Below are 24,905 nucleotides of genomic sequence, written 5' to 3'. Positions count from 1 at the left end.
GTAGAGTGTTGTGTTGTTGATTGTCTTGTCCTTTCTTCTTAGTACTCTCTTCTTTTATAATTGCCCCCTTAGCGGTTGTGGTAGTTCCAGCCACTTCCATGATGTGTCCAGGTGGTTGAGTAACTACCCACCATCTCTTGTACCACCTTCCCACTTTGTCATTCAAAAACGGAACCTCTTTGAAGGCAACGTGCAGTGCACGGCCTTAAGGCATCCATAACCGAAACAACTTTTGTAAATAGAGGGTGTAACACATATACAGGGGCCCACATGAATAATGCCAATGGGGAAAGAGAGAGAGAGCATTTACATCATAATATAGTATGAGAAGCTGGTGTAGCATCTAGATTCCTCCTTTACTGTCCTTCCACAACTTTTGCCCTATTTACTTTTCATTTGTTCCTTCTTCGGCACATCTCGGACATGTGTTGATGTTCTTTGGGGATTTCACATGATGATCTCTCTTCTCTAGTCTTTACCTTGATTTGCTCTTTCTCTAACATTTCTATTTGTGTTTCCTTCATTTATGTTTTAAGGGTTTGGGAGTAGTGAGGAGCTTTGTCTCTCATTGGGTCTGTGAACCCCTCTCTAGCTGTGTTCTAAGATCGTATTGTTGTGATGATTGTGGTATAGTGCAGTCTGATTGTGTGGTAAGCTTATGAGTATGGTAGAAAGGGAGGTTTCGTAGCTCAATCTATTAATAACTTGTTATGTGTGTTTTGAATTCATGTATATGTTTCGAAGATTGACCCGCTCTGACATATTTTGGTGATGACCTGAATGAGATTTTTTCTAAGATCTGTGATGGTAGTGGAGGGCATTAACAGTTTCAGTGTTTCACCCTCGTGGTATGGTTCAACCCGACCCGATGGAGAAGTATTTATATTTTTTACCCGTTTTGTTGTAAATAAGTCAATTTTGGGGTTTTTCATGTTAGGGTTTGGAGAAGATTGAAGCAGCAGTGCCATTTTGGGCGGTCTTGAGAGATCTCCATTGTAACTATCTTCCATTACATAGTGAAACATCTTCAGCTTCACTCATGGACATAGCACATCATATTGGAGTGTGAATCACGTTAAATCTCTATGCCATCTTGCTCTGTTTTTTGTTTCTGTCTTGTGTTTTGTTTAGTGTTTGTTTTAAAATAACTTAAGGTCACTTTGGAGATCCTTATTATTCTGCTTATGGCTCTGAGCAACATCGAGGTAGTGCTAGTTGTCGACCAGTCCACCGCTATGTCTGTTGTCAGCGACATCAAGTTTGAAATTATAAAACTTGTCGAGAGCCGACTCATAAGTCGAGATCAACAAGGCAGAGATATCATTCTTCTATCCAAAGGGCTTTTCAAGGAACCGATCATCCTGATGGTGCGTCTCTCGAGCCCCCATAATATCAAGCATTGAAGCACTTGTGTTGCCTGTTCCTAGGCAGAGATATCATTCTTTTATGCTTTCTTGTTTTGGTGTAAGTTAGCCTTGTCCTCCTCCTTGCTTGTTAAAGGAGTTTATTTGCATCCTATGGTTCCAATTAGAGTGATTTCCATATCAATTTTAGTTTGTTCCTCATTCACTATGAAATTCTCTAACAGTAATGTGAGGGATGTAGTGATCAACGCATCCCCTTGGTAGTGTTCTAACCATCTTGTCTCGGAAGATCATTTTGGTCAAACCAAAATTTTTGAGATATTGAAATTTCGCTGAAAATTTGTATTTTTTCTATGAGTTTTGTTTGGCCATTTTGGGGTGCAAAATGTTGAAATGAGTGAAATACAGAAACGAAATGATCAAAATTTCGACGAAACAGTGCATTTTTTAGACCGAAATTTTCGAAACAAGATGACCAAAATTTCCGAAATATTGCATTTTTCATTTCAACCTACCATCTCGTCTCGGATCCACTGAAATATCCAAAATTTCGCCGAAATTTCAGCGAGATTTTGAACTATGGTTCTAACCACTTGCTTCAGCTTTTGCCTTTATTCTTCTGATGTGTTTCTAATCCCCTTTGAATAATATCCAAGGATTTAGTATTTTCCTGTCTAGGTTCAAGTTTTATCGATTCCTTTTAATTCTTTCTCCAAAAGTTGTATTACGCAGTTTGTTCATATCCTTGGCTGCCCTAATGCAATTCAAATGAATTGGGAAGTCTGGGGTCTCCCACAGTCCCACCCTCCTCTGCTAGGGTAAAACTCATGCACTCCAAAAATAATCCCATTAGAGGGAGTGTGCTTATAGCAGATCTAGGAGTTAACTTTGTAGTTTTTGTGAATTTCGACATGTTCTTTGTACATAATGGGAGAAAATGCAAGTATATTTCTTCAAATACTACTTATGAAGTAGCCGAATGGGTGTTTGTCGGGATTTATATCCCTCCTGATCCTTCTCTTAGAGCTTTGTTTTTTTAAATGAAGAGGTTCTGGCAACATTTTTCAACTTGAGCTATTTTTATTTGAGAAATATTATTTTCTTGAGGCTTTAGCTCCTACATATGATGTTTCTTCTCAATTATCGTAGGTTGTTGGTCAATTTTTTTTGGATCTTAGAAGCTGAAGAGATTTTTTGGTTTAGTTTCCAAAATTTCGTGTTTCCTTCATCAATGTTGTGGATAGAAATACTAGGTTTTTTTTATGCTAAAGAGATTTTTTTTTCTTGAGGCTCTAGAAATGTGAAGTTTTGATCAATTTCTTTCATTTTTTATGATGAGGGGAGAAAATATTGGACCTTCCTTCAATGCTAACCTCTTCTCTTATAATCTCGTTAAGATTTATACAACCTCTCACCTTAGACCCTTCATTTGTGATGCAAAATTGAGTTTGCTACATGAAGATGCTTCTTTCCTTATCATAGGCATTGCGATTTCCTTTGTGAGGATTTTTTGATGAATAGTTTAATCTTGATTTGATTACATCAACAAAAACTTTAGGCTCTATTTGATTGCAAGAGAAATTGAACGGAAGGGATGAGATGTGGACATTTTCAAACTTAAAAAATTAACTTTTGTTATCATTACCCAACATGATTTCATAAATGACAATGTTCTCTTCACCATATTTGGTAATGACACTTTTTTATATGTAATTTTATTTTACATTTCAAATCCAAAGAATTATATGCAAAGTAAAGCGAAATTTAATAATCAAATATAAAATGATTGGAATTATAACCATAACCATGTGGACTAATGATTACAAAGTTTCTTTATTTGGATCGAAAATTTCACTTCCCTTCCCTTCAATTTCCCTTGCAACCAAACGGAACCATCAAGAAATTTGTGAAGAAAAAGAGGAGAGAAATATATAAATAATCAGTTCAAAGCCAAATCAATTTAAAACTGATTTAAAAGTTAGAGTACATTCTGAAGCTCCCCAATAAGAACAATACCTTGTAATGAAAAATACAGATCCAAACATTTCCTAGTACATAACTTTATCAACTTATTATACAATTTTGCAAACCTATTTATTGTTCCCTTTTATATCTTAGTAAATGTATAATAGCAAGGCCTGTGGGTTCGTTTTGATACCTGTAACAAGCTCATTCATATATACCGATTCACATACCAATCATGTACAACCACACACACCAACACTTCACAGTCACATGTACCAGCCATGCTCTTATGATGCTGAAGCAATCTTCATACGACGGACAAGCACTCCACGAAAGTGGGGAAGGACACAAAACTTTATTGAGTAGGACATTCATTCTTTGAATTCTCCACATCCTGCCTTATATTCTCCAAAGGCCAAATAATGGCTCCAGGTTTTTGCCCCCACCATCATATATCTGTCAAGAAAATATAGGAATATGAAGTAGCTATACAGCAAATCAGGTGAAACCAATAAGAACAAAGGCATATATCTCACCATTGATGCTAATTTAAAAGTGGGACATTGAATAACAATAATAGCTGGAAAACTGTCTTTGATGCCTTTCAACTGAAAGATGTGAATCGGTCAGTTGCCCACCTGTGTCGGAGCAATTTGGGCTTTCACAAGATGAATCAGAGATTGTGTGGACACTGCTCAGACAGGAAGATTCAATATCAGGGAACTCCTCTGCTGCCAGTTCATCATCAGAGATTGACCCATCTGATGAGCATTCACTCCCATTAAAGGAATAGGCTGAGTGCAATCCCCAGGACTCATCCTCAGTCGCAGAAAAACAACTTTCCAGGCAAGCATTTTCTGAATGCACATCATCAAAATCTGGCTCCGTATCAGATGTAACAGGTCCTCCCTCAAATATGGGGCTCGGGGTGCAGCTCTGATGTCCTACAGAATTTTCATTTTGGTCTTGAACCATCTCATTGTCATGGATTGACTGAGAATTTTCTGGATGAAGAATGTTACTTTCAGCCATTCTCGCAATTGCAACTGCAATTCCACCGGTCACTGAACCTGTGGATCGTAACTCTTCTTGATGAACCGATGCCAATGATACAGTGCCTTGATTTGATCTACGGGTCTCACCTCCTGTGCCATTTGAACGTGAAGATTGCTGAGTTGTGCATTTGGCTATGCTAGAATCCTGAGAAATAATTGAGGTGTGATTATGGTTCAAATTCCAGAAATACAATCACCCTTTAACTATCCTATATTTTGTTTTACAGAATGCAACTAAAAGAGCAGAGGGAAAAATCAAAGTAGACCCACCTGGATAGATTGCCAGATAGCTTCCATTACCATGATTTCTTCAAGATCCAGACCAAATTCATCACTCCTGCAGAACAGAAATCACTATCATCAGTTAATCCTAGAAGTTGCATCAAGAAATTCTAGATAAATAAGGTTAGGGGATTGCCACGCTGCCGGTGTGGAATGGAACCCCCATGCCAAGTCAATAGGACACGAGAGCAGACGCCGCATGGTTCATATACAGGGGGGCCCATATGTCAGGGAGGAGAGAGAGTGTGGGAGGGCAAATGATGCTGTCAGTGTGGCCATCATTTTCCCATAAAATAATTACAAGTTCACTGACAAACTTGTAGAAAATCAGAATCATTTTTTTTTTGTCTATCCTATCTATCTTCCCAATTGGACTTTAACTACCAATTACAAGAGATATCTAACCACAATGTGGGGGGAGGGGGTGCCTTTATTTCTGGCACAAATATGCAAACCAGGAGAGTCGATACATTGACCTCCTAGGAGGCATCCGGTCCTACTGGCAAGCCACCAACCAACCGACCAAGCGGTTGTTTGCACAATTTTTTATTCAAAAGAGAGAAATTTGAATGATGAAGTAAACAAATGTGGCTGTTGACCATCATGGTTCTGGAAAGACTTTGAGACCAAATAGGCAAGCATAGTAATGAACAGGAATATTTTTGTGGAGATCTGTTCTTTTTGCTCCTGGTGAGGAATAAGGAAGACGGGGATGGGGTGATATTCCAATGAGAAAGTCTTCCATTGTAATTTCTGGATGTTAAACGTTATAAAGATATTCCAAAAAAGAAAGGCAGTTTCATTAGGCTAGGGAAGACCAAATCCACATGATTTGGAATTCAAATTCCAAAGAAATTACAGGATCAGCATGCTAGTAATCATATGATGATTAAAAGCGATCTGAGAATTTAAGCCTAAATGGAATGACAACAAGCAATTTCAAATAAGGTCTACCCTCAGAACCCACTAAACACAAAAACAGTGAGAAACTGACTACCATATCTGGCCTCAATGGAATTTGAACAAAATGATACTAAGGCAATTGTTGTACATGAAAGAATAAAGATTTTCAAAGTAGCTTTAAGACCTCTGATGTGCATCGTGATTCAAGCACTACAAATTTCCAAAGCAATTTATAGAGGGGTTCATGAATAGAGACCTAAAGGATTGTTAAAAAGATATGAGATACCAGTGATTAATGTCAAGAAATTGTTTTTCACTCTAAGAAGTGGCACTGAGGATGCAGCTTCTTTGACAAAAGGTGTCGATGATAATTCTTTAAATACTGGAACAAGAGGATGAGTACGAGCACCTTATTCAACAGAAACACAGTTGAAATGGAGTAGAATAGCATTGGAAACTAAAGGTCAACTATGGGATACTTGAATTAAAATGAGAAACAAAAACCAAACATAAATAGACAATTAAAATAAATCATAGTGTGGGCCGTAGTACCAAAATGAGACAAAGGAAAAAAAAATTAAAAAAACACATACACTAGATGGGTCTTTACTGAGCTTTACCCCAATCCTAAGGGGTCCAGTGCACAAAGGTATTGTTAGTGCCTATTGCTATCAGAAAATCCTGAGCTTGGACTAAAACTACAAGCTTGTGATCCAGGATGAAGACTCACATTTAAATGTGCCATGATTAGATCCAAAATTATGAAACAATCAAGCGAAAGAATCTATAACCAACAGTGAAGCCCAGACCCATGGAATTTGGTTGCATTAGACCAGATCAGTTTGGGCCTTTTTGAAACTCACAGCTTTGGTTGACCATAGACCTTGCTTGTTGTGTCGTTGGACAGGCTTGGGCAGAATAGAGCATGATACAGTTCACCAACCCTGTCACACACACACACATGTAGGGTTCTCTGAGCAAGCAGGGTACTCTCCACCCTCACATATACATTGTTTTTTTATTTATTCAAGGAGAGAGAAAAACAGTAAAAAATAGGATGTGAAGAGACGCAATATACGCCTTACTCTCAGAGAATCTTATATGTATATATATATATATTGGTGCATCTTGTTGTCACCAAGTAGGTGAACTAAGAAGTAGTAACCTCACTTTTTTGCCCACTTGTCTTATTCCAAAAGTTATTTAATGCAGGGGTAATCTTGTCATTTCACATGGACAATGACAGATTTTAAAAATCACATAATAACAAGTTACTTTCAATTTATTTTAAAAACCTTTTTTACCAATGACTAAAATAACTTTTGGGAATAAGACAAGGGGTAAAAAAGTAAGGATTCTGTTGTAACCAATCTTGGTTGCAACAAAATTCTCTATATGTATAGGGAGCGTCTAAATGACACCTCTATAGGAAATAAGACAAGGGGCAAAAAAATAAGGTTACAATCTTGTTGTAACCAAGGTTGGTATATATATATATATATACATATGGGATTTTCTTCTTGACACCCCTCAAGTTGTCAAATAATTTATAACATTACTTTTTTGCCCTTTTAGTATGATACACAATTTTTTTCCAACCAGAATAATAGTGTCATTTCACATATATACTGGAAAAATGTGCATGAAAATGACACCTTTTGATAATGACATAATGATATGTCACTTTCAAAATTTTTTTGAAAACCTTTTATACCCCTATCTTAAAGAACTTTTTGGAATAAGACAATGGGCAATTCAAAGGTATCAAGTTCTAAATACACCTATAGAGGTGTCATTCAGACACTCCCTATATATATACATACACATATTACATATACATATACATATGTATGTATGCAAAAGATGTATCATACCAAAAGGTGTCATTGTCATGCACATTTTTCAAGTACACATATGAAATGACACTATGATCCTCGTTGGAAAAAATTGTGTATCATACTAAAAGGGCAAAAAAGTAAGGTTACAAATTATTTGACAACTTGAGGGGTGTCAAGAAGAAAATCCCATCTATGTATATATGGAAAAATCTTGGTTACAACAAGATTGTAACCTTACTTTTTTACCCCTCATCTTATTTCCAAAAGTCATTTAATGTTGCATTTATTGCAAGGGTAAAAAGTTGTTTTCAAATAGGATCTGCATTAAATGACTTTCAACTTTTTGAAAACCCCTTTTTACCCTTACATTAAATATGCATTAAATGATTTAAGGAATAAGACAAGGGGTTAAAAAGTAAAGTTATAACTTGTTAATTCACCAACTTGGAGACAACAAGATACACTATATATATGGGAAAATCTTGTTGTAGCCAAGGTTGGTTACAACAAGATTATAACCTTACTCTTTTGCCCCAGATTTTATTCTCAAAACTTATTTTAGTCATGTGTAAAAAAGGGTTTTCAAAATAAGTTGAAAGTGACTTATCATTATGTCATTTTCAAAAGCTGTCATTGTCCATGTGAAATGACAAGATTGCCCCTACAATAAATAGATTTTGGGAATAAGACGAGGTAAAAAGTAAGGTTACAACTTCTTAGTTCACCTACTTGGTGACAAGATGCACCATATATATATATATACAATAATCCTTAGCCAATGAAAATTAATCTAGTCAACAGTCATATAAAAGAGACATTCACTAGCTTCTACCTTCCCTCTTCCATGCCTCTCTTCTTTCAATTGCACACTATTAATCATCAACCAATTTGCTGGAGAGGGGAGGGGGGGGGGGGATCAGCAACAGGTTGTTTAGCTGAATCTCAAATGAAAGGAAAAGACAGACATGAAAGGAATGGGCAAAATTACTCCAGAAATCTATAGTAACTATTACTTGAGGAATACAGACAAAACTTGGCAGCACTTGTGAAGGAACAAGGTCAGTTAAAGCATGGCAAAAGATGAAAATAATTGGGCAAGTGTTTTGAACCTTTTGCCAAGGAGCACGGCCTGGGGTCGCAATCCCCAAGTGTAACTTGTTTCCCATCACAAGAACAACTTTTAATAGGAAAAAGAATATATTAAAAAAAAAAACACAAGATGAGAAGATGACATCCTTCTCCATGACGCTTGAAAGAATCATAATCTATCAAAGAGCTGTTTATGAATAGACCACAGTCACTGTATTAAAACAAAATAAGCAAAAGGTTAACCCTTTGTATGAAGGTTGCAACCCAGGGGGTGTGAATTGAAATCTGAAGTTACTAGCCAACAAACCAAAACACAAACCGAAATAATTAAAGATGGGAAAAAATCTTGAGCAAATACATCTACAATATTTTTCAATCTTGTGAGGTACTAGCAGATGAAAAGAAAATTTGAGGGAACAAAACAAGAAAATGAAAATTCTCAAGGGAAAAAGGTTTCCACAGAAAATTCTACTCAGAAACTAACTGACAAGCGAGCAATATTTGGAACTAGTATTAACAAAGTTAGAAATGAGAGCTCAAATGAATTGCATAATTAGTTCAGGTGGCTTAGAATTAAATTGAGAGTCAACATGAGAACGAATAATAATGTAGACTAATCCCGAACCAGAAAAACCCAGTTAGAGACTAGTACAAACAAGTAGCAGAACAGGGGATCAAAGCAGAAAATTGATGGAAAACAGAGATGCCGCAAGGTGAATGATTTGACACAAATCTGATCTGTGAACTTGAATAAAATTGATAGAAAGATAAAAGGGATAATGACGCAGAAATCCACTTGCAGTGGTTATGGACTCCACCATAACCCATGAAGATAATTTACTCTTCCACTAAGGAATCAACCTTAGCTTTCACTTGGAATCCACCAAGCACACTACTAAATGCATTGTAGACTTGTAGCAGCTAATGAATCCACAACAACAAAAATTCAAAAAAAAAAACTTTACTGATATTATTTCAAAACCTTGGGAGGCCTATGACCTTTACATCTATTTTAAAGGTGAGCTAACCCAAGTAGGATGACATAAAAACTGATTACATATAACTTTATCCAAAGAATTTAATAAAAAAACAGCAATTGATTTTAAACAGTGATAAGATTAAGATAGGCTGGATTGCTAACATCAAGCCTATTCAACCTAAAGATAAGATAAAAGAATAAGGGGAAAAAGGAAGCATGAGCCACCCTTGTCCAGATTCCTTTATACCCTTCTCACATAATAAACAGTGGGGCCCACACTGGCACACACTCTCTCTCCTATTCTGACCATGTGGGTCCCATGTGGACCCCATATGGATAATACCATTCTCCAGCCCCTCATTGGTGTAGCATGCAGATTCCTTCTTACACTGCCCTTGTCAGAAACCCTCTCCTAAATAATAAATAAGAAGTGAAATAGATAATGTTAGATATATGGCCAGAATACCGTGGGGGTATTCTGGACCTCTTTTCTTTGTTATTTTATTAGTTTTGTATTATGTGGTTTAGTCCCACATTGCTACCGTACAGATGTTTACTGTTTTATTACTCTTATAAATAAAGAGTGCTTGGGATGAATAGATCATCCAAGCTTTCCCTAATTTTAAATCTGTCCACATGGTATCAGAGCAGATTTCAAGTTAGGGACAAAACCCCTCCTTCGAATTTCAGTTTTCTTCTCCCTCTCTCTTTCGATCTTCTTCTCTTCTAGTTCTCTCTTTCTTCTCCCTTGTTCTCCATTCCCATATAGGGCAGCACTGATGAGGTGATCATACGATCCAGTAGCTGCCCCCATTACCTCTTTTATGCACTATAATTCTGCTCAATAAAGACCTGCCAAGCCTGTCTGCGATATTGGATCTTTAGTTTTTTTTTGGAGCTTGCTTCTACAACAACTACAAGGCATTAACTCCTTCCTTTGAAGACCACAAACTGCAGCAGGATTCCTTTTTTATTGGTTCAGTTCTTATCTACAGATTTGAAGACCTCCTTGAGATCGATCCTACTATCACAGGGTTTTTTGCAAAACCCTGACACCTATCAATCTTGGAGTTGTTGCAGCCCAGTGTTCTTGATTTTTCTGCAGGCTGTTTCTTTCAGTATAGAGGGTTAATTGACCTTAGTTGAAGCCATTTTTCTGCAGAATTTTTGGACTCCTTATTATCCTCATCAATTTCAGCAATTCAGGTTTTATAAAAAAAAACCTGACATTATCGATATAGGACTCTTCACTGCTGTTGTCTCTGTTTTTTGGAGTTAGTTCAGCCTTCACTTAAAGACATTATTGGACTTCTTTACTAGCAGTATGGGTGACTCTCTCGATTCTTCAGCTACTTCAGATCAGCCACCTACCGATGGACACCACAAGGCTGACTACCACAGCTTCACACCAAATCCTATTAAACTTGATGGCTCGAATTACCTTTTATGGTCCAGATCTGCCTCTTTTGCCATTGTTGGCCGTGGTCTCATCAACCATATTAATGGCACTAGTGTTCAACCTACTGCCCCAGGCCCTGCTCAGGACAGGTGGCTTGCTAATAATGGTGTTCTCATGTCCTACTTAATTGGTTCAATGACTACAGATTTGCAACATAACTTTCTTCTTCTAGACACAGCTGCACAGATTTGGGCTGCTTGCAAGGAAACCTACGGGCAGCTTGGCAATGATGCCCAGGTATATGAACTTAGGCAGAAGGTCCTCCATACCACTCAAGGTGAACTTTCAGTTTCGAAGTACTATGCTACTCTACGCAGTCTGTGGCAGCAATTAGACCACTTCTCTGACTTCCACCCGTCTAAAGTTGCTGATATTGCTTCCTATAAGAAGCATGTGGACAAGATCAGGGTCTATGATTTTTTGGCTGGCTTAAATGTGGAGTATGATCCAATTCGTGTTCAAGTGTTGGGCCATAAGCCTTTTCCCACACTCGAACAATCTTATGCATTGGTTTCATCTGAGGAGAACCGTAGGGCTGCCATGTTGCACCCTCCTATTACTGATAGATCAGCTCTCAAGGCTGCTGCCCCGGCCCCTTCTGCACCTAGTGGCACTGCTTCTCTTGGTGATTCTACTACAGGGACTGTTGTTTATGAGTACTGTCACAAACCCTATCACACCAAAGAGAAGTGCTGGAAACTTCATGGGAAACCGGCTGATTTTGAAGCTAAACAGACTGCCAAGACAAAGATAAAGACAAAGACCAAGGCCCATCAGACTGAGACTGTTACTGCAGCCCCTACTACTGACACTGGTCTATCCCAGGATGATCTACAGGCCCTCCTACGTATGCTTTCAGGACTTCCCATTTGCTGCCTCTACTACATCGACTCTTTGCCAATTCCTCGGCTCCTTCAGGTTCACACTTTGCCGGGTCAGGTATTCCATTTGTAGGTCATTGTGCTTCTGTGGCTTCCCATCCTTGGATCATAGATTCTGGAGCTACAGATCATATGACCGGTTCCTCTAGTCTGTTTCACAGATATTCTCCCACTTCTGGGAAAAATAAGGTCAAAGTGGCTGATGGGTCCCTTTCTTCAATATCTGGAAAAGGACTCATCAACTGCACTTCCTCTCTTCCCTTGTCTTCTGTTTTACATATTCTTAATTTTACTACTAACCTTCTTTCCATTAGTAGTATTACTCGTGATCTTAACTGCAAAGTCACCTTTTTTCCATCTCATTGTGTGTTTTCGAGGATCTGACTGCGGGAAGACGATTGGATTGGGTAAAGTGCATGGTGGCTTGCACGCTTGATGACGGTCGCTTCTCTCCACCACCATTGCCTTCTCCGCGCATCGAACTCCTTGGTCTCTTACGAACTTTACGGTGGCACTCTCGGTTAGGTCACCCCCCTTTAGGAATTTTAGCTCATTTATTTCCTAGTTTGGTCACCCTACATACTAAGGATGACTTTTTTTGTGAGGCTTGTGTTCTGGCCAAACAGACACGTTCAACTTATCCTATTTCCAATAAAAGGAGTTCTTCTTGTTTTAATTTGGTACATTCTGATGTTTGGGGCCCTAGTCGCAAGCCCTCTATTTCTGGTCATCGCTGGTTTATCTCTTTTATTGATTGTCATTCTCGGAACACTTGGGTATATCTTTTGCACACTAAAAATCAGGTTTTCTCATGTTTTCAGCATTTTCATACGATGATTCAAACTCAGTTCCAGGCTACTCTCCAAATATTGAGAAGTGATACTGGAACCGAGTTTACTGAATCACAATTTCAAAAATATTTGGTTGATCATGGCATTATTCACCAAACTAGTTGTGTTGATACCCCTGCCCAGAATGGTGTGGCAGAAAGAAAAAAACCGCCACTTGTTGGAAATGGCCTGGGCTTTGATGTTTGCGAGGAATGTTCCTTCTCAATATTGGGGGGATGCGGTTCTCACTGCCGCCTATCTCATCAATAGGCTCCCTTCTCGGGTTCTTAATTCCCGTACCCCCTCTGATATTTTATTGGGCCATTCCTCCTTTATTGTCCCTCCCAAAGTATTTGGGTGTGTGTGTTATGCTAGGGATACCAGATCTCCAGGCAAGCTTGAGCCTCGTGGGCTCCGTTGTATTTTCTTGGGTTATTCTCCAACCCAGAAAGGTTATAAGTGTTACTATCCCCCTTCCCGTCGTACCTTGGTGAGTATGGATGTTGTTTTTCATGAGACCCTTTCTTATTATTCTTCACCACCTCTTCAAGGGGAGAGTTCTAGTGAAGATGTGCCCTTTGAGATTCCTCCACTAGAGGTTCCTCTGGCTGCTGTCCAGCCTCCTTTGACGGCACCCACGGCTGCTGCCCAGCCTCCTTTGACTGATGCCCAACCTCCTTTGGATGATATCCAACCTCCTCCGGCTGTTCCTCCCTCACCTAATGGGAATCCTTTACAGGGGGAGACCATAGAAAATAGTGTTGCTAATGTTCCTATTCAGGGGGAGCTGACTCCAGTCCAGAGAACTATTGGTGAATTTCAGAAGAGAATTGACAACTCCAACATACTCACCTACACAAGGGGTAGAACCAACAGAGGGCAGTTGCAATCCACTTTAGCACCAATACCCATCCAATTGCCGGCTCCAGATCCAGATCCTCCATCTCCTGGTAATCCCTCTTCTTCCGACCTACCTATTGCTCACCGCAAAGGTACTAGGACTTGTACTTTACATCCCATATCTCGTGTTGTTTCTTATAGTTCTCTTTCTCCATCTTTTCGTGCTTTTGTATCTTCTCTTTCTTCTGTTTCGATTCCTAAAACTTGGCAGGAAGCATCTACAGATGGAAAGTGAAAGGCAGCAATGTTGGAAGAAATGAGAGCACTACATAAAAATAATATATGGGAGCTTGTGACTCTTCCTCCGGAAAGAAACCGATTGGATGTAGATGGGTCTTCGTGGTCAAACAAGGTTGATGGTTACGTGGATCGATATAAGGCACGTCCTGGTTGCAAAGGGGTTCACTCAAACTTATAGAGTTGACTATCGGGAGACTTTGCACGCCGATGGGCTCAACACTGTCAGGTGCTATTATCTTGTCTTTGTAAATCTTGGGTGGGATCTTCACGTTAGATGTAAAGAATGCCTTCCTCCATGGGAGCTTGAGGAGGAGGTATATATGGACATTCCACCAGGCTTCTCTGTTGACCAGAGGCAAGGTCCGTGGATCAGCGTGCACTTTATGGGCTGAAACAGTCACCTAGGGCATGGTTTGGCAGATTTCACAAGGCTATGATTTCACAGGTTATAGGCAGAGTAATGCTGATCACACTTTGTTTATCAGATGAGTTGGTGACAAGGTAACTCTTCTCATAGTCTATGTGGATGATATTGTGGTCACTTGGTAATGATGGTGATGCTATCGGGATTTGAAGCTCCTCCTTGGCCGTGAGTTTGAGGTCAAAGATCTTGGTCCTCTGAAATATTTTCTAGGGATAGAAGTTGCTCGCTCTTGAAAGGGCATCTTTCTTTCTCAAAGAAAATATATCCTTGATCTATTGAGTAAAAGCAGGCTGCTGTCATCCTTGAGATACTCCTATGGAAGCTACTACAAAACTTAGGGAGAAAGAGGGTGAGCCTGTTGACAAGGGTGTTTATCGGTTAGTGGGCAAGTTAATCTACCTTTCTCACACACGACGACATTGCGATTCTTTGGAGTTTGGTGAGCACGATGCATGATCCCTATTCCTCTCATATGGATGTAGTCGTCGTATTTTGAGGTATTTGAAGTCCGCTCCGGAAAGGGAATCCTTCTATCTCCCACGGTCACCGAAGATTGAAGCCTATCTTGATGCCGATTGGGTTGGTTCTCTGACAGAAATCTATCTCAGTTCTTGTTCCTTTGTTGGTGGGAACCTTGTCACATGGCGTAGCGAAGCGAGAATGTTGTGGCAGGTCGATCTTGAAGCCGGAGTTTCGTGCGATGGCCCAAGGAATTTGTGAACTTCGTGGCTTAGAGGATTATTGCGGGATATCGGTATTCTTTGTCCATCTTCCCGTGATGCTTTATTGTCACAATAAAGCGGCCATTAACATTGCTCGTAACCCTGTCCAACATGATCATACTAAACACGTGGAGGTTGACCGACATTTCATCAAGGAGAAGCTTGAGGCCGGCCTCATTTGTGTTCCCTTTGTGAAGTCTCTTGATCAGTGGTGATGTGTTCACTAAGGGACCGAGTAGCAAGTGTTTCATCCTATCTTAGTCAAGTTGGGCATGCATGATACATATGCTCCAACTTGAGGGGAGTGTTAGATATATGGCGAGAATACCGTGGGGGTATTTTGGACCTCTTTTCTTTGTTATTTTATTAGTTTTGTATTATGTGGTTTAGTCCCACATTGCTACATCTGAGATGTTTCTTCTGTTTTATTACTCTTATAAATAAAGAGTGCTTGGCATGAATATATCATCCAAGCTTTCCCTAATTTTAAATCTATCCACAGATAACTACTAAGACTCCAACTTAACTAACTAATAAATTCCGTATTCCTACCTCCTACAGTCCTACCCATATCTTAGGCACATTAAGTACCCCACTAAAATTAAAATCTGTTGTAATATTGGGTGTAATATGGGTATAAGGGTAAATCAGTCCAAAGGGGCATTATTGTACTTGTACCTGTATGTCACTCAGTATAAATAGAATAGAGCTGTCACACCAGCAGTCTAATTATTCCTATCAATCAAACATGGTATCAGAGCTGAGATCCATCTAGGGATCCCAGCCCTAGCAGCCGCCACTCTCTTTCTCTCTCCTTCTCACCTTCGGAGGGTCTATCTCCTAGGCCACTGAGGGTCATCCCCTCCTTTTTTGGGTTCTTAGATCCCTCTTGAATAAATGATATGAGAAACCCTCCTATATTCCAATCGATTTTTTCAGCTTTCGAGATAGACTTTTTCAGGTTTTTTGAGGCCTGGATCAATATTTTCCAAGGTTTTGCACCCTCTTTCGACCTCTTGTTGGTCCTTTGTGATGATCATCGATCCCTTTACGGCCTCAACCTCTCTCTTTTGATAATTCTACGTTCTTTCCATCAACCAGAGTGGTAACTATGTCGGCCAACTCTACTGCATCCATTGGAATTGAAGTATTTAGTCGTGGGACTCATAATGATTTTCCTTCATTCCATGTTAGCTCTTTTTTATTAGATGGGAGCAATTATTTGGTGTGGTCTCGCTCCTGTTACTTCTCCATTGATTCACGTGGCTATGCAAGTTACTTGACGGGTGAAACTGCAAAGCCTACTACTACCGCTTGCCTCACAAAGGAAGTGGAGTTCGAGATAACTCCTTGGTAATGGCCTTTCTCATCAACTCTATGCAACCTCGTATTGCTCGAGGTTATCTCTTATTGGGCGAGAAACTCGGGACACATACTCTCGGGTTGGGAATGATGCCTAGGTTTATGAGGCTGCGAAAGTTTCATGAAACAGAGAAGAATGGGACCGACTCTTTCTCAATACTATTCTAAGTTGCGTAGTACGTGGCGAAGAGCTCGATTCTATAACTTTCGGCAATGCTCGCTACGACTACTGCCTTCAAGAAATGGGAAGATAAGTTTCGGGTTTATGATTTTCTAGCTGGGCTGAATGTTGAGTATGATCAGATTCGAGCCCCAGTTCTTAGTCGGGACCCTACCTTAGAGCAGTCTTATTCAATGATCCAGTTCGAGGACAGCCGCCGTAATGCTATGTTACAACATACTACTCAAGACCGATCAGCTTTACTCTGGGTCTACTCACCTAAAGGTGGTCCTCGATCCAGCGATCGTTCTATCAACGTGTCTCCTCCGATAGGAACCGGTCCATGTGTGACTACTCGTGGTAAGGAACGCCATACCGAGGACTTTTGTTGAGCCGCATGGCCGGCCTACCTCCTTCTCACAAGGCCATGGCCGTGGTCTTTCCTCCCAGGATGCACATCACATAGAGGCTTCCGAACCTGCTCAGAATAATACAAGTTCCTCTCTTTCCTAAGATGAACTTACCATGCTCAGGCGTTTGATGACTCACTTGGAGCCTTCCACCGCTCCTGCTTCCGCCTCTACATCTACAATGGTTTCCTCTGACTCCTACCTTGGCTACTCAGGTATTCCTTTTGGTGGTCATTGTGCATCGGTCGTCTCTCGTCCCTGGATTATTGACTCCAGTGCCACTGATCATATGACAAGCTCTTCTAGTCTCTTTTTTTGGTATTCCACTTGTTTTGATAAAGACAAGGTTAGAGTGGCCGATGGTTCCCTCTCTACAGTTTCTGGAAAGGGTTTTATCACTTGTTCTCCCTCTTTATCTTTAGCATCTATTCTTTATGCTTCAGATTTTTCTACTAATCTTCTTTCTATCAGCTGTCTCATAACTGACATGAATTGTAAAGTAACTTTTTTCCATTCCCACTGTGTTTTTCAGGATCTGGTGACAGACAAAACAATTGGCTATGGTAGGTACATGGTCAAAATTTTCCTAGTTGATTTTAGTACTGTAATCCCAGGGATTCCTTTTGTGATGCTTGTGTTTTAGCCAAGCAAACTCATGTAACATATTCCAGTTTGAATAGTAGAAGTTCTCCTTTTATGTAATTGTTAATTCACTCTGATGTATGGGGCTCTGCCCATTGTTCTTCCGTTATTGGTTATCGTTGGTTTGTGATTTTTATTGATTGTCATACACGGGTTACTTGGATTTATTTGATGCATAAAAAAATTGAGATGTTTCGTTGTTTTCAACTATTTTACATCATGGTCCATACCCAGTTTAACTCTACCATCAAAATTGTCCGTAGTGATATGACAGAATATTTTGAGAGTTCCTTTTAGTCTTATCTTGCCACTCAGGAGATTATCAATCAGACCAGTTGTGTTGATACACCAGCTCAAAATGGTGTGGTTGAACGCAAAAATAGGCATCTGTTGGAGGTGGCCAATGAATGATCCTCCTCAGTACTGGAGTGAAGAAATTCTTACTGTTGCTTATCTCATCAACCGGATGCCAACTCGTGTCCTTAACTTCAAGGCTCCTATTGCGGTTCTCCAGGGTTCTTCCACCTTTCTTATCCCACCTAAAGTCCTCGGATGTGCTTGTTTTATCCGGAATCACCATCTTTATGGCAAGTTAGATCATTGGGGAATTAAGTGTGTTTTCAACAGATACTCTGCTACCTACAAGGGCTACAAGTATTATCACCCCCCTTCTCGTCGAGTCTTTGTCTCTATGGATGTTGTATTCCATGAGGCTGCAGCCTACTACTCTCTAGCACCTCTTCATGGGGAGGGGGATACTTCTCTATTTGGTGAAGATGTGCCTCCAACAGTCCCTATTCTTGGCTATGACTCTATTTCTCCAATTCCTTCAGTCCAGGGGGAGTCTTCTCCTATTCACGTTCAGCCGCCTATGAAAGTATATGTCCATCGTCATCGTGAACAACAAATAAACACCACCCCAGTGGCACCTGTGACACCTCAACAGCACCTAGCCAGCCGTCATCTCATGATCCAGGTAATACTTACTCTAATTCTCCTATTATTTCATCTCTTGACTTACCCATTGCTATTCAAAAGGGAACGAGATCTTATACTCAACACCCTATTGCTAAGGTAGTTTCGTAAAATTCTCTTTCTCCTTCATATCATACCTTTGTGTCTTCTTTGTCATCTACTTCCATTCCCCAGAATTGGCAGGAAGGTATCACAGAACCAGAATGGAAGGAAGCCATGATTGAAGAAATGCAAGCCTTGAAAAAGAATGGTACTTGGGATCTGGTCTCTCTTCCACCACAGAAAAGGACAGTGAGTAGCAAATGGGTTTTCACCGTAAAGCAAAATATGGATGGGACAGTGGACTGGTACAAGGCTAGGCTGGTTGCAGGAGGACCTACCCAGACTTATGGTCTGGATTACCCGCAGACGTTTACCTAGATGCAAAATCCGTGTGATTCTTTCTTGTGCTGTGAATCTAGGATGGGATGTGCAACAACTTTACGTCAAGAACGCACTTATACATGGTAAACTAGAAGAAGAGGTGTACATGGAAATTCCTCCTGGTTGCTCATGTCAAAAAACCAAGGGAAAGGTTTGCAAGCTCAAGAGAGCTCTGTACGGGTTGAAGCAATCTCCTCGTGCCTCGTTTCGGGAGATTTCACAAAGCTATGGTGTCTGTAGATTACACTCAAAGCAATGCTGATCACACCATGTTTATTAAGCAGACTAGATCCAAAATTGCTATTTTCATTGTGTATATTGATCACATTGTTGTTACTGGAAGTGACATGGAGGAAATTTCTCGCCTAAAGACTTACCTTGGTCAAGAGTTTGAGATCAAGGACCTACGTAAGTTGCGTTACTTTCTTGGTATTGAGGTTGCCCACTCTACCAAGGGTATCTTTCTATCTCAACGAAAATATAACCTCAATCTTCTATCTGAGATAGGGATGCTGGGTTGTAGGCCTTCAGATACTCCTCTTGAAGCGAATGTTCATCTCACTAGTAAGATTGGTGATCTAGTGGATAAGGCACAATATCAGCAATTGGTTGGAAAGCTGATTTAGCTATCTTATACTCGTCCTGTCATTGCCTTTTCTGTTAATCTGATATGCTAGTATCGGGATTTCTGATTTTCTGTTGGATCAGATCTTTCACTTTGACGGAAGCTTTTGGACATAGTGAAAAGGACTCCAAGCCTTCGCGCAAGCAAAGTAGAAGCTTTGCCTGGACTATCTATTGTCAATCAAAGGAGGCTTAAGATCAATGCATGATCCTCACTCCTCACACTTAGAAGTTGTGTTCCGGATCTTGTGCTACATGAAGTCTGCACCAGGAAAGGGAATCCTCCTCTCTTCTCATGGCCATTTACGAGTTGAGGCCTTACTAATGATGATTGGGCCAGCTCTCTAGATGATCGGCAATCTAACACCTGTTATGGCACTTTTGTGGGAGGCAACCTGGTTACTTGGAGAAGTAAGAAGCAAGCAGCTGTTGCTCGGTTCAATGCTGAAGCTTAATTTAGTGACATGGCATCTATGAGTTGATGTGACTTCAAGGTCTCTTGAAAGACCTAGACCTTCCCATTTCCCTTCCTATGATGCTTTATTGTGACAACAAGTCCGCGATTAGTATTGCCCACAATCCAGTCCAGGACGATCACACCAAGCATGTGGAGATAGATTGTCAATTCATCAAAGAAAAATTATAGATCAAGGACTGATTTGTGTTCCTTTAGTAAAATCTGGAGATCATTTAGCAAATGTTTTTACAAAGAGGTTAAGTAGTAAGCTGTTTCATCCTATTGTGTGCAAGTTGGGCATGTGTACCATGTATGCACCAACTTGAGGGGGAGAGTTGTAATATTGGGTGAAATATGGGAATAAGGGTAAATCTGTTCATAGGGGCATTATTGTACTTGTACCTGTATGTCACATATTATAAATAGAATAGGTCTGTCACACCGGCAGTTTAATTATTCCTCTCAATCAAACAACCCATTGGACCATAGGCCCCTCACATGTGTAAGTATGTATTCCACTAAAACAAGCCCATTTCTGTGATTTACTAGCCAACCATAAGGTGGGTTAATTACAACATCATGGTAAACTAACATTATTCCTAATTTTTATCATTTTAAACTCAAAAATCAACTCAAGAGTCAAGATACTCATGTTATTAGATTGAAGTTCTCATGCTAAGGTATCATTCCAAACAGAATTTAATTAAGCACAATTACTTGGTTGAAATAATTCCATTTAAGAAATCCCAATAACATAAATTGAGGCACAAGAAACGCAAACCTTTCATTCCAGGCATTTACAGGAGATCCAGCAACCTCAACAATTCCACCTGATAAAGACAGCTCCGAGCCTCTTAAATTCTGTTCACCACCTATTTGTTCCACCAAATAGAGCTCAGTATAATGAGGATAGGGGCAAAGCATCCACCAAAAAAAAAAAAAAATCCTCCAATTATGTGAACAATGCTAAATGCCTAAATCCATCTGAAGCACCCATACAAATGCATAACAAATCTAATCGTTCAAGGTTAGCAGAAACACCATTAGATGGCTCGATGGAGCCTGATGTTGTAGACAGGATTTCCACTGGTGATGAATTTTGGTTGACTAAGTTGACCTGATTTGCATTTTGTGATTCCCGCAGTTGCATTCTTATTTTGGCCTCAATGACCTTTTGTTCTTCCTGTACGACAAAATATTAAAACAGGAAAAGAATAGTCAGATTTCTAGTGGCCTATCACACTATCCACACAATCCAAGTCTATCTCTATATCACAAGAACAAAGTACCAATCAGAGATAAAGACCCATACAGCTTGCTCCAAGCCCTTTTCTTCCTGGGTCCTGGCACCACGGTACTCAACAGCATAGCTTGGAGTTTTACAAAATGGGCATCTTCAACAGCTAAGGATATCAATCTAAAAATATTTATTGCTTCAAAAAGAAAAAGTATGTATATTACGTCCATCGACTAAATAGCAGAGTTATACATGAAACAAATGGTATAGATCAAACTTTATCAGGATCCAACTCTCTAATTCAGTGTCTTGCAAAAAGCACAACCCTGTTATGATCAAATAATATCATGGTTTATTTTCTACATACCTCCTCTCAATTTCAAAATTATATTTCCAAAAATTACTTTCGTAGCTGTAACAGAACAGGAACAGTACCTATGGGAAAGGATTTCTAATGAGTCCGGAGTTAGTCAAAGTCCAAACAATCTTTCAAATTTGGACTCGACATGGTTTTCAACCACATTATCTATCAGGAGATCTCAGATTTTCCACTTCCATGTTAACCTCTCAAGTTGAAACAGGGCAGTCCCTTATTTAACATAAAGTGTCATTTTACCAAATACTCATCATTACAAACTCTGTTTAGAGTTTAGACTGAAGAATAAAATCACAATTATATTCATTTTCGACAGACGCCCTTCCCCTGTTTTTATGTAAAATTATTAGACAGATTAGATTAAAGTCATTGAATTAAGTCCATTTGACATTTTTTTTATTTTCTTTTCAGAAGATCTCCTCGACTCCTTCCCTGTTCTTGCTTAAATTGACCAAATACTTATTATTTGGAGTCAGTTTATATTGAAATCATTTCATTGAAAAAAAATAACAGAGGAAAGTCTGTAATACACACTTTTGGGAATCAACTGTAATCTGTTCGGAATAATCACCACTTTACATGAGCCACCAAGAGACAACTCCAAAATAGAGTCTCAACTGTTCAAAAGAAAGGGGGGGGGGGGGGGGGGGAAGGAACTACAAGAGTAAGAGAAACAAGATACCAACGCAGAAACAGAAGATTTTATGAAAGATAACAAAAAGATAAATATAAAGGAACCAAACGCAACCCACATATTGAGAAGATAAATAAAGAGAAAGAAAATATTCCAAGGCAATTACGAAGATGGTCAGATGAGAGAGGATACTGTGCATTAAGTGTAGCACCCGAAGGCTTCATCTGCAGAAAGCATTCTGCAATAAACCCCCATATAAACAAAACCTAAATTAGTGACAAAACCATTAAGAATGACTCTCGTAGTTAACAAAAACCAGTAACTCACCAGTGCAAATCCCTTTCAAGCAACATTTCGACCGGTTCAAGCTCGGGAAATACTGAAAATCCCAAAAACCCACAACATCAAAACAACCATCCAAAACCATGAATTCATAATAAAAAAGTAGAGATTTTGATAAGAACCCAAAAGTCAGAAGAAAGCATTTACGAAGAAACAGATAGGGCATTCTTCAAGGTCAGGATTATTTGAGTCTTCAACTCCATCAAAGCAAGGTGCAAGCTTCTCTGAAAGGATAAGCTTACGAAGCTTCTTGTAATCAAAGTCAGAAGGCTCACGAACTAGTCTCTGTGGCCTCGTGAATCGGTCTTCGACGGTACTCCTCCTAGACCTGCAAATACGGTTCCCCATCTATCTTCATCGATTTCTGTTTCTTGTCATTATTTAGATTTCAAGGGTAAGGGTTTCTTCTTTTTTCTTCAATGTACTTGGATTCTTTCCTCTCCTTCGTTTTCTTTTCATTAATTTATTTTAAATCCTTTACTTCAAACAGCTCTTGCAGGAACAAAAACAACAACAGCACAGAAAAAGTAGCATAGCAGAGAGAGAAGACGAAGAAGACAAGAACATAGACAAAGACACAGGAAAGCATTAAGTAAGTACTCAAAAGCTTTTGATGTTTTTCGTCATTTGAATTGACATAAATACCCTTGGATTACTATTTGAATAACGGTAATGCCATTGATGACGTTGACGTTGCATGACTTTTCGTAGTGTCAGAGGCGGGAAAGGTATGAGTGTCCCCTGTTACGGTATGCTGTCAGTAAGTACACAATCGACACGGGAAACACGCTTACGGAAATACAAATTTACCCTTGAAATTTTTTCATATTTACTGAAACTCAACAATTCTGGGGTTGTCCGGTGACTCTGGTCTAATGAATCGGAATGTATCATTAAATCGGGCTCCGAGAGTATTGTACGCATGGTTTGAGGTTTGGTATCATATCGCCCAAATCGGATTCGCTACTCACCAATTCCAATATCATGCTGAATGAACAAATGCTAAAATAATCAAAAAAACCCATGTTTTAAATTGGTCTAATACTATTGAATGTTTTATGGGAAAGAGATCGTTGTTAATTGGCCTTTAGAGGCTACACACGTGTGTTGATAAATGGGAGCGTATACAAAAGCATCGTATTGAATAAGAATTTTGTCTTTCCAATAATTTGGACGGATTGTCAACAGGTAGACGACTGGTTTTTTGTTTTTTTTTTTTTTTTCGATAAAAAGTGGAAGACTGTCTTAAGCAAGCAAAGATGGAAGGGTGGCTTTGGAATCATTTTAGCTTATTGTATAATAGTATCCTTCACTCCTATCTCAAGTATATATAAACATAAAAAAAATTCTGAAATAAAATTCAGGTCAATGGTTGAATTTATATATTTTGTTTTGTGTGTGTGTGAGGTCATGGACAAAGATTATATCAGACAAATAAAAAATAATACAAAGAGAGACATATACTTTGACTGAGGTGCACTTTAAGAGATGAGATTACTTTGTGGGTGGAAATATTCTTGGCTTTGGCCGGTGGGTTTATGTTTATATCCAAATTTTGGTGGATGGGTCATAGGGGGCCCACTAGGGAAATTTCAAGGCACTTCCAAAGAAAAGAAGCTAAAACCAACCAACAACTACACGTCAACATTCAAAAAAAAAAATCAAACTAAAACTGAAAGTAGAATCTGAGTTGAGAGACCTTTCGGCAAGAAGGTAGGTAACATAAGATAGGATGCTTTCGTCCGCGTCAAGTGCCATGCAAGTTTATATCTTATCAACGATCTTGATAGTTTTTAGTTAAAATCTTATCTAGGTTGAAGGATTTAGTATTGATTAATTTGATCTTTTGAGTATATGGATTTTATCGTGATATTAAAAGGGACCAATTCGTAATTCACAATTAGAAAGTCATGGCAGCTGAGTAAAAAACTACGTGGTGGAGACGTGAAGCTTTAGAGGATTCCAATAAGTTGAAACCAATAAATCGGAAAAGGATGGATTGTTTTGTGAAAGAATTTTTGGGCTTATCAAGAACTGGTGAGTCATAAAGTTCGTCATTTTGATGTGTCGACAATGGTGAGTCCAGTTGTCGGGTTGCAGGAGAAATCAAAGAAATGTCTTGATTAGGTTTCAAACCTACCTCTCTATCCCCCAAGTCGGAGCAGCAACAAGTGGGGGAAGTCATTTGAATTAGGTAATTGAGTGATTGCAATATTTGCTTTAGTGCTTCTTCTATTCCAATTGGTAGGGGGCTAGAAGTTTTGCAAATCAAGATTACTCATCAATGACATGCATTAGTATTTTGATCCTGTTGCACAAAGAAAGAAGCGAG

At 39.3% G+C, this 24,905-nt stretch overlaps 1 protein-coding gene across 2 annotated transcripts; it reads right to left on the bottom strand.

Moving 5' to 3' along the window:
• Window positions 1-3,640: 3,640 nt before the first annotated feature.
• On the bottom strand, window positions 3,641-23,086 carry LOC122658474 (E3 ubiquitin-protein ligase DA2L-like). Of its 2 annotated transcripts, none has more exons than XM_043853449.1 (8): window positions 22,721-23,086; window positions 22,559-22,610; window positions 22,424-22,469; window positions 21,297-21,378; window positions 21,026-21,167; window positions 20,766-20,859; window positions 4,655-4,721; window positions 3,641-4,529 (listed from the first exon to the last, which is right to left on the bottom strand). In XM_043853449.1, exons 1-8 carry the CDS (start codon window positions 22,919-22,921, stop codon window positions 3,879-3,881), a joined length of 1,335 nt encoding a protein of 444 aa, XP_043709384.1. In that variant the 5' UTR covers window positions 22,922-23,086; the 3' UTR covers window positions 3,641-3,878. The 2 variants fall into 2 exon arrangements, with proteins under 2 accessions (XP_043709384.1, XP_043709385.1); XM_043853450.1 differs by having other exon boundaries at window positions 3,643-4,529; window positions 20,766-20,856; window positions 22,721-23,084.
• Window positions 23,087-24,905: the final 1,819 nt, after the last annotated feature.

Source organism: Telopea speciosissima, chromosome 4, assembly GCF_018873765.1.
Source record: "Telopea speciosissima isolate NSW1024214 ecotype Mountain lineage chromosome 4, Tspe_v1, whole genome shotgun sequence".
Taxonomy (NCBI): Eukaryota; Viridiplantae; Streptophyta; class Magnoliopsida; order Proteales; family Proteaceae; genus Telopea; species Telopea speciosissima.
This window is presented reverse-complemented; position numbering and strand designations above follow the sequence as displayed.

Coding starts and splice junctions, on each gene's coding strand:
- LOC122658474 (XM_043853449.1), bottom strand. CDS start 22,921: ATGGGGAACCGTATTTGCAGGTCTAGGAGGAGTACCGTCGAAGACCGA. Junction 21,379..22,423: donor GGTGCTACACTTAATGCACA/GTATCCTCTCTC, acceptor TAGCTGTTGAAG/ATGCCCATTTTGTAAAACTC. Junction 4,722..20,765: donor GTAAATGCCTGGAATGAAAG/GTTTGCGTTTCT, acceptor TCTGTTCTGCAG/GAGTGATGAATTTGGTCTGG.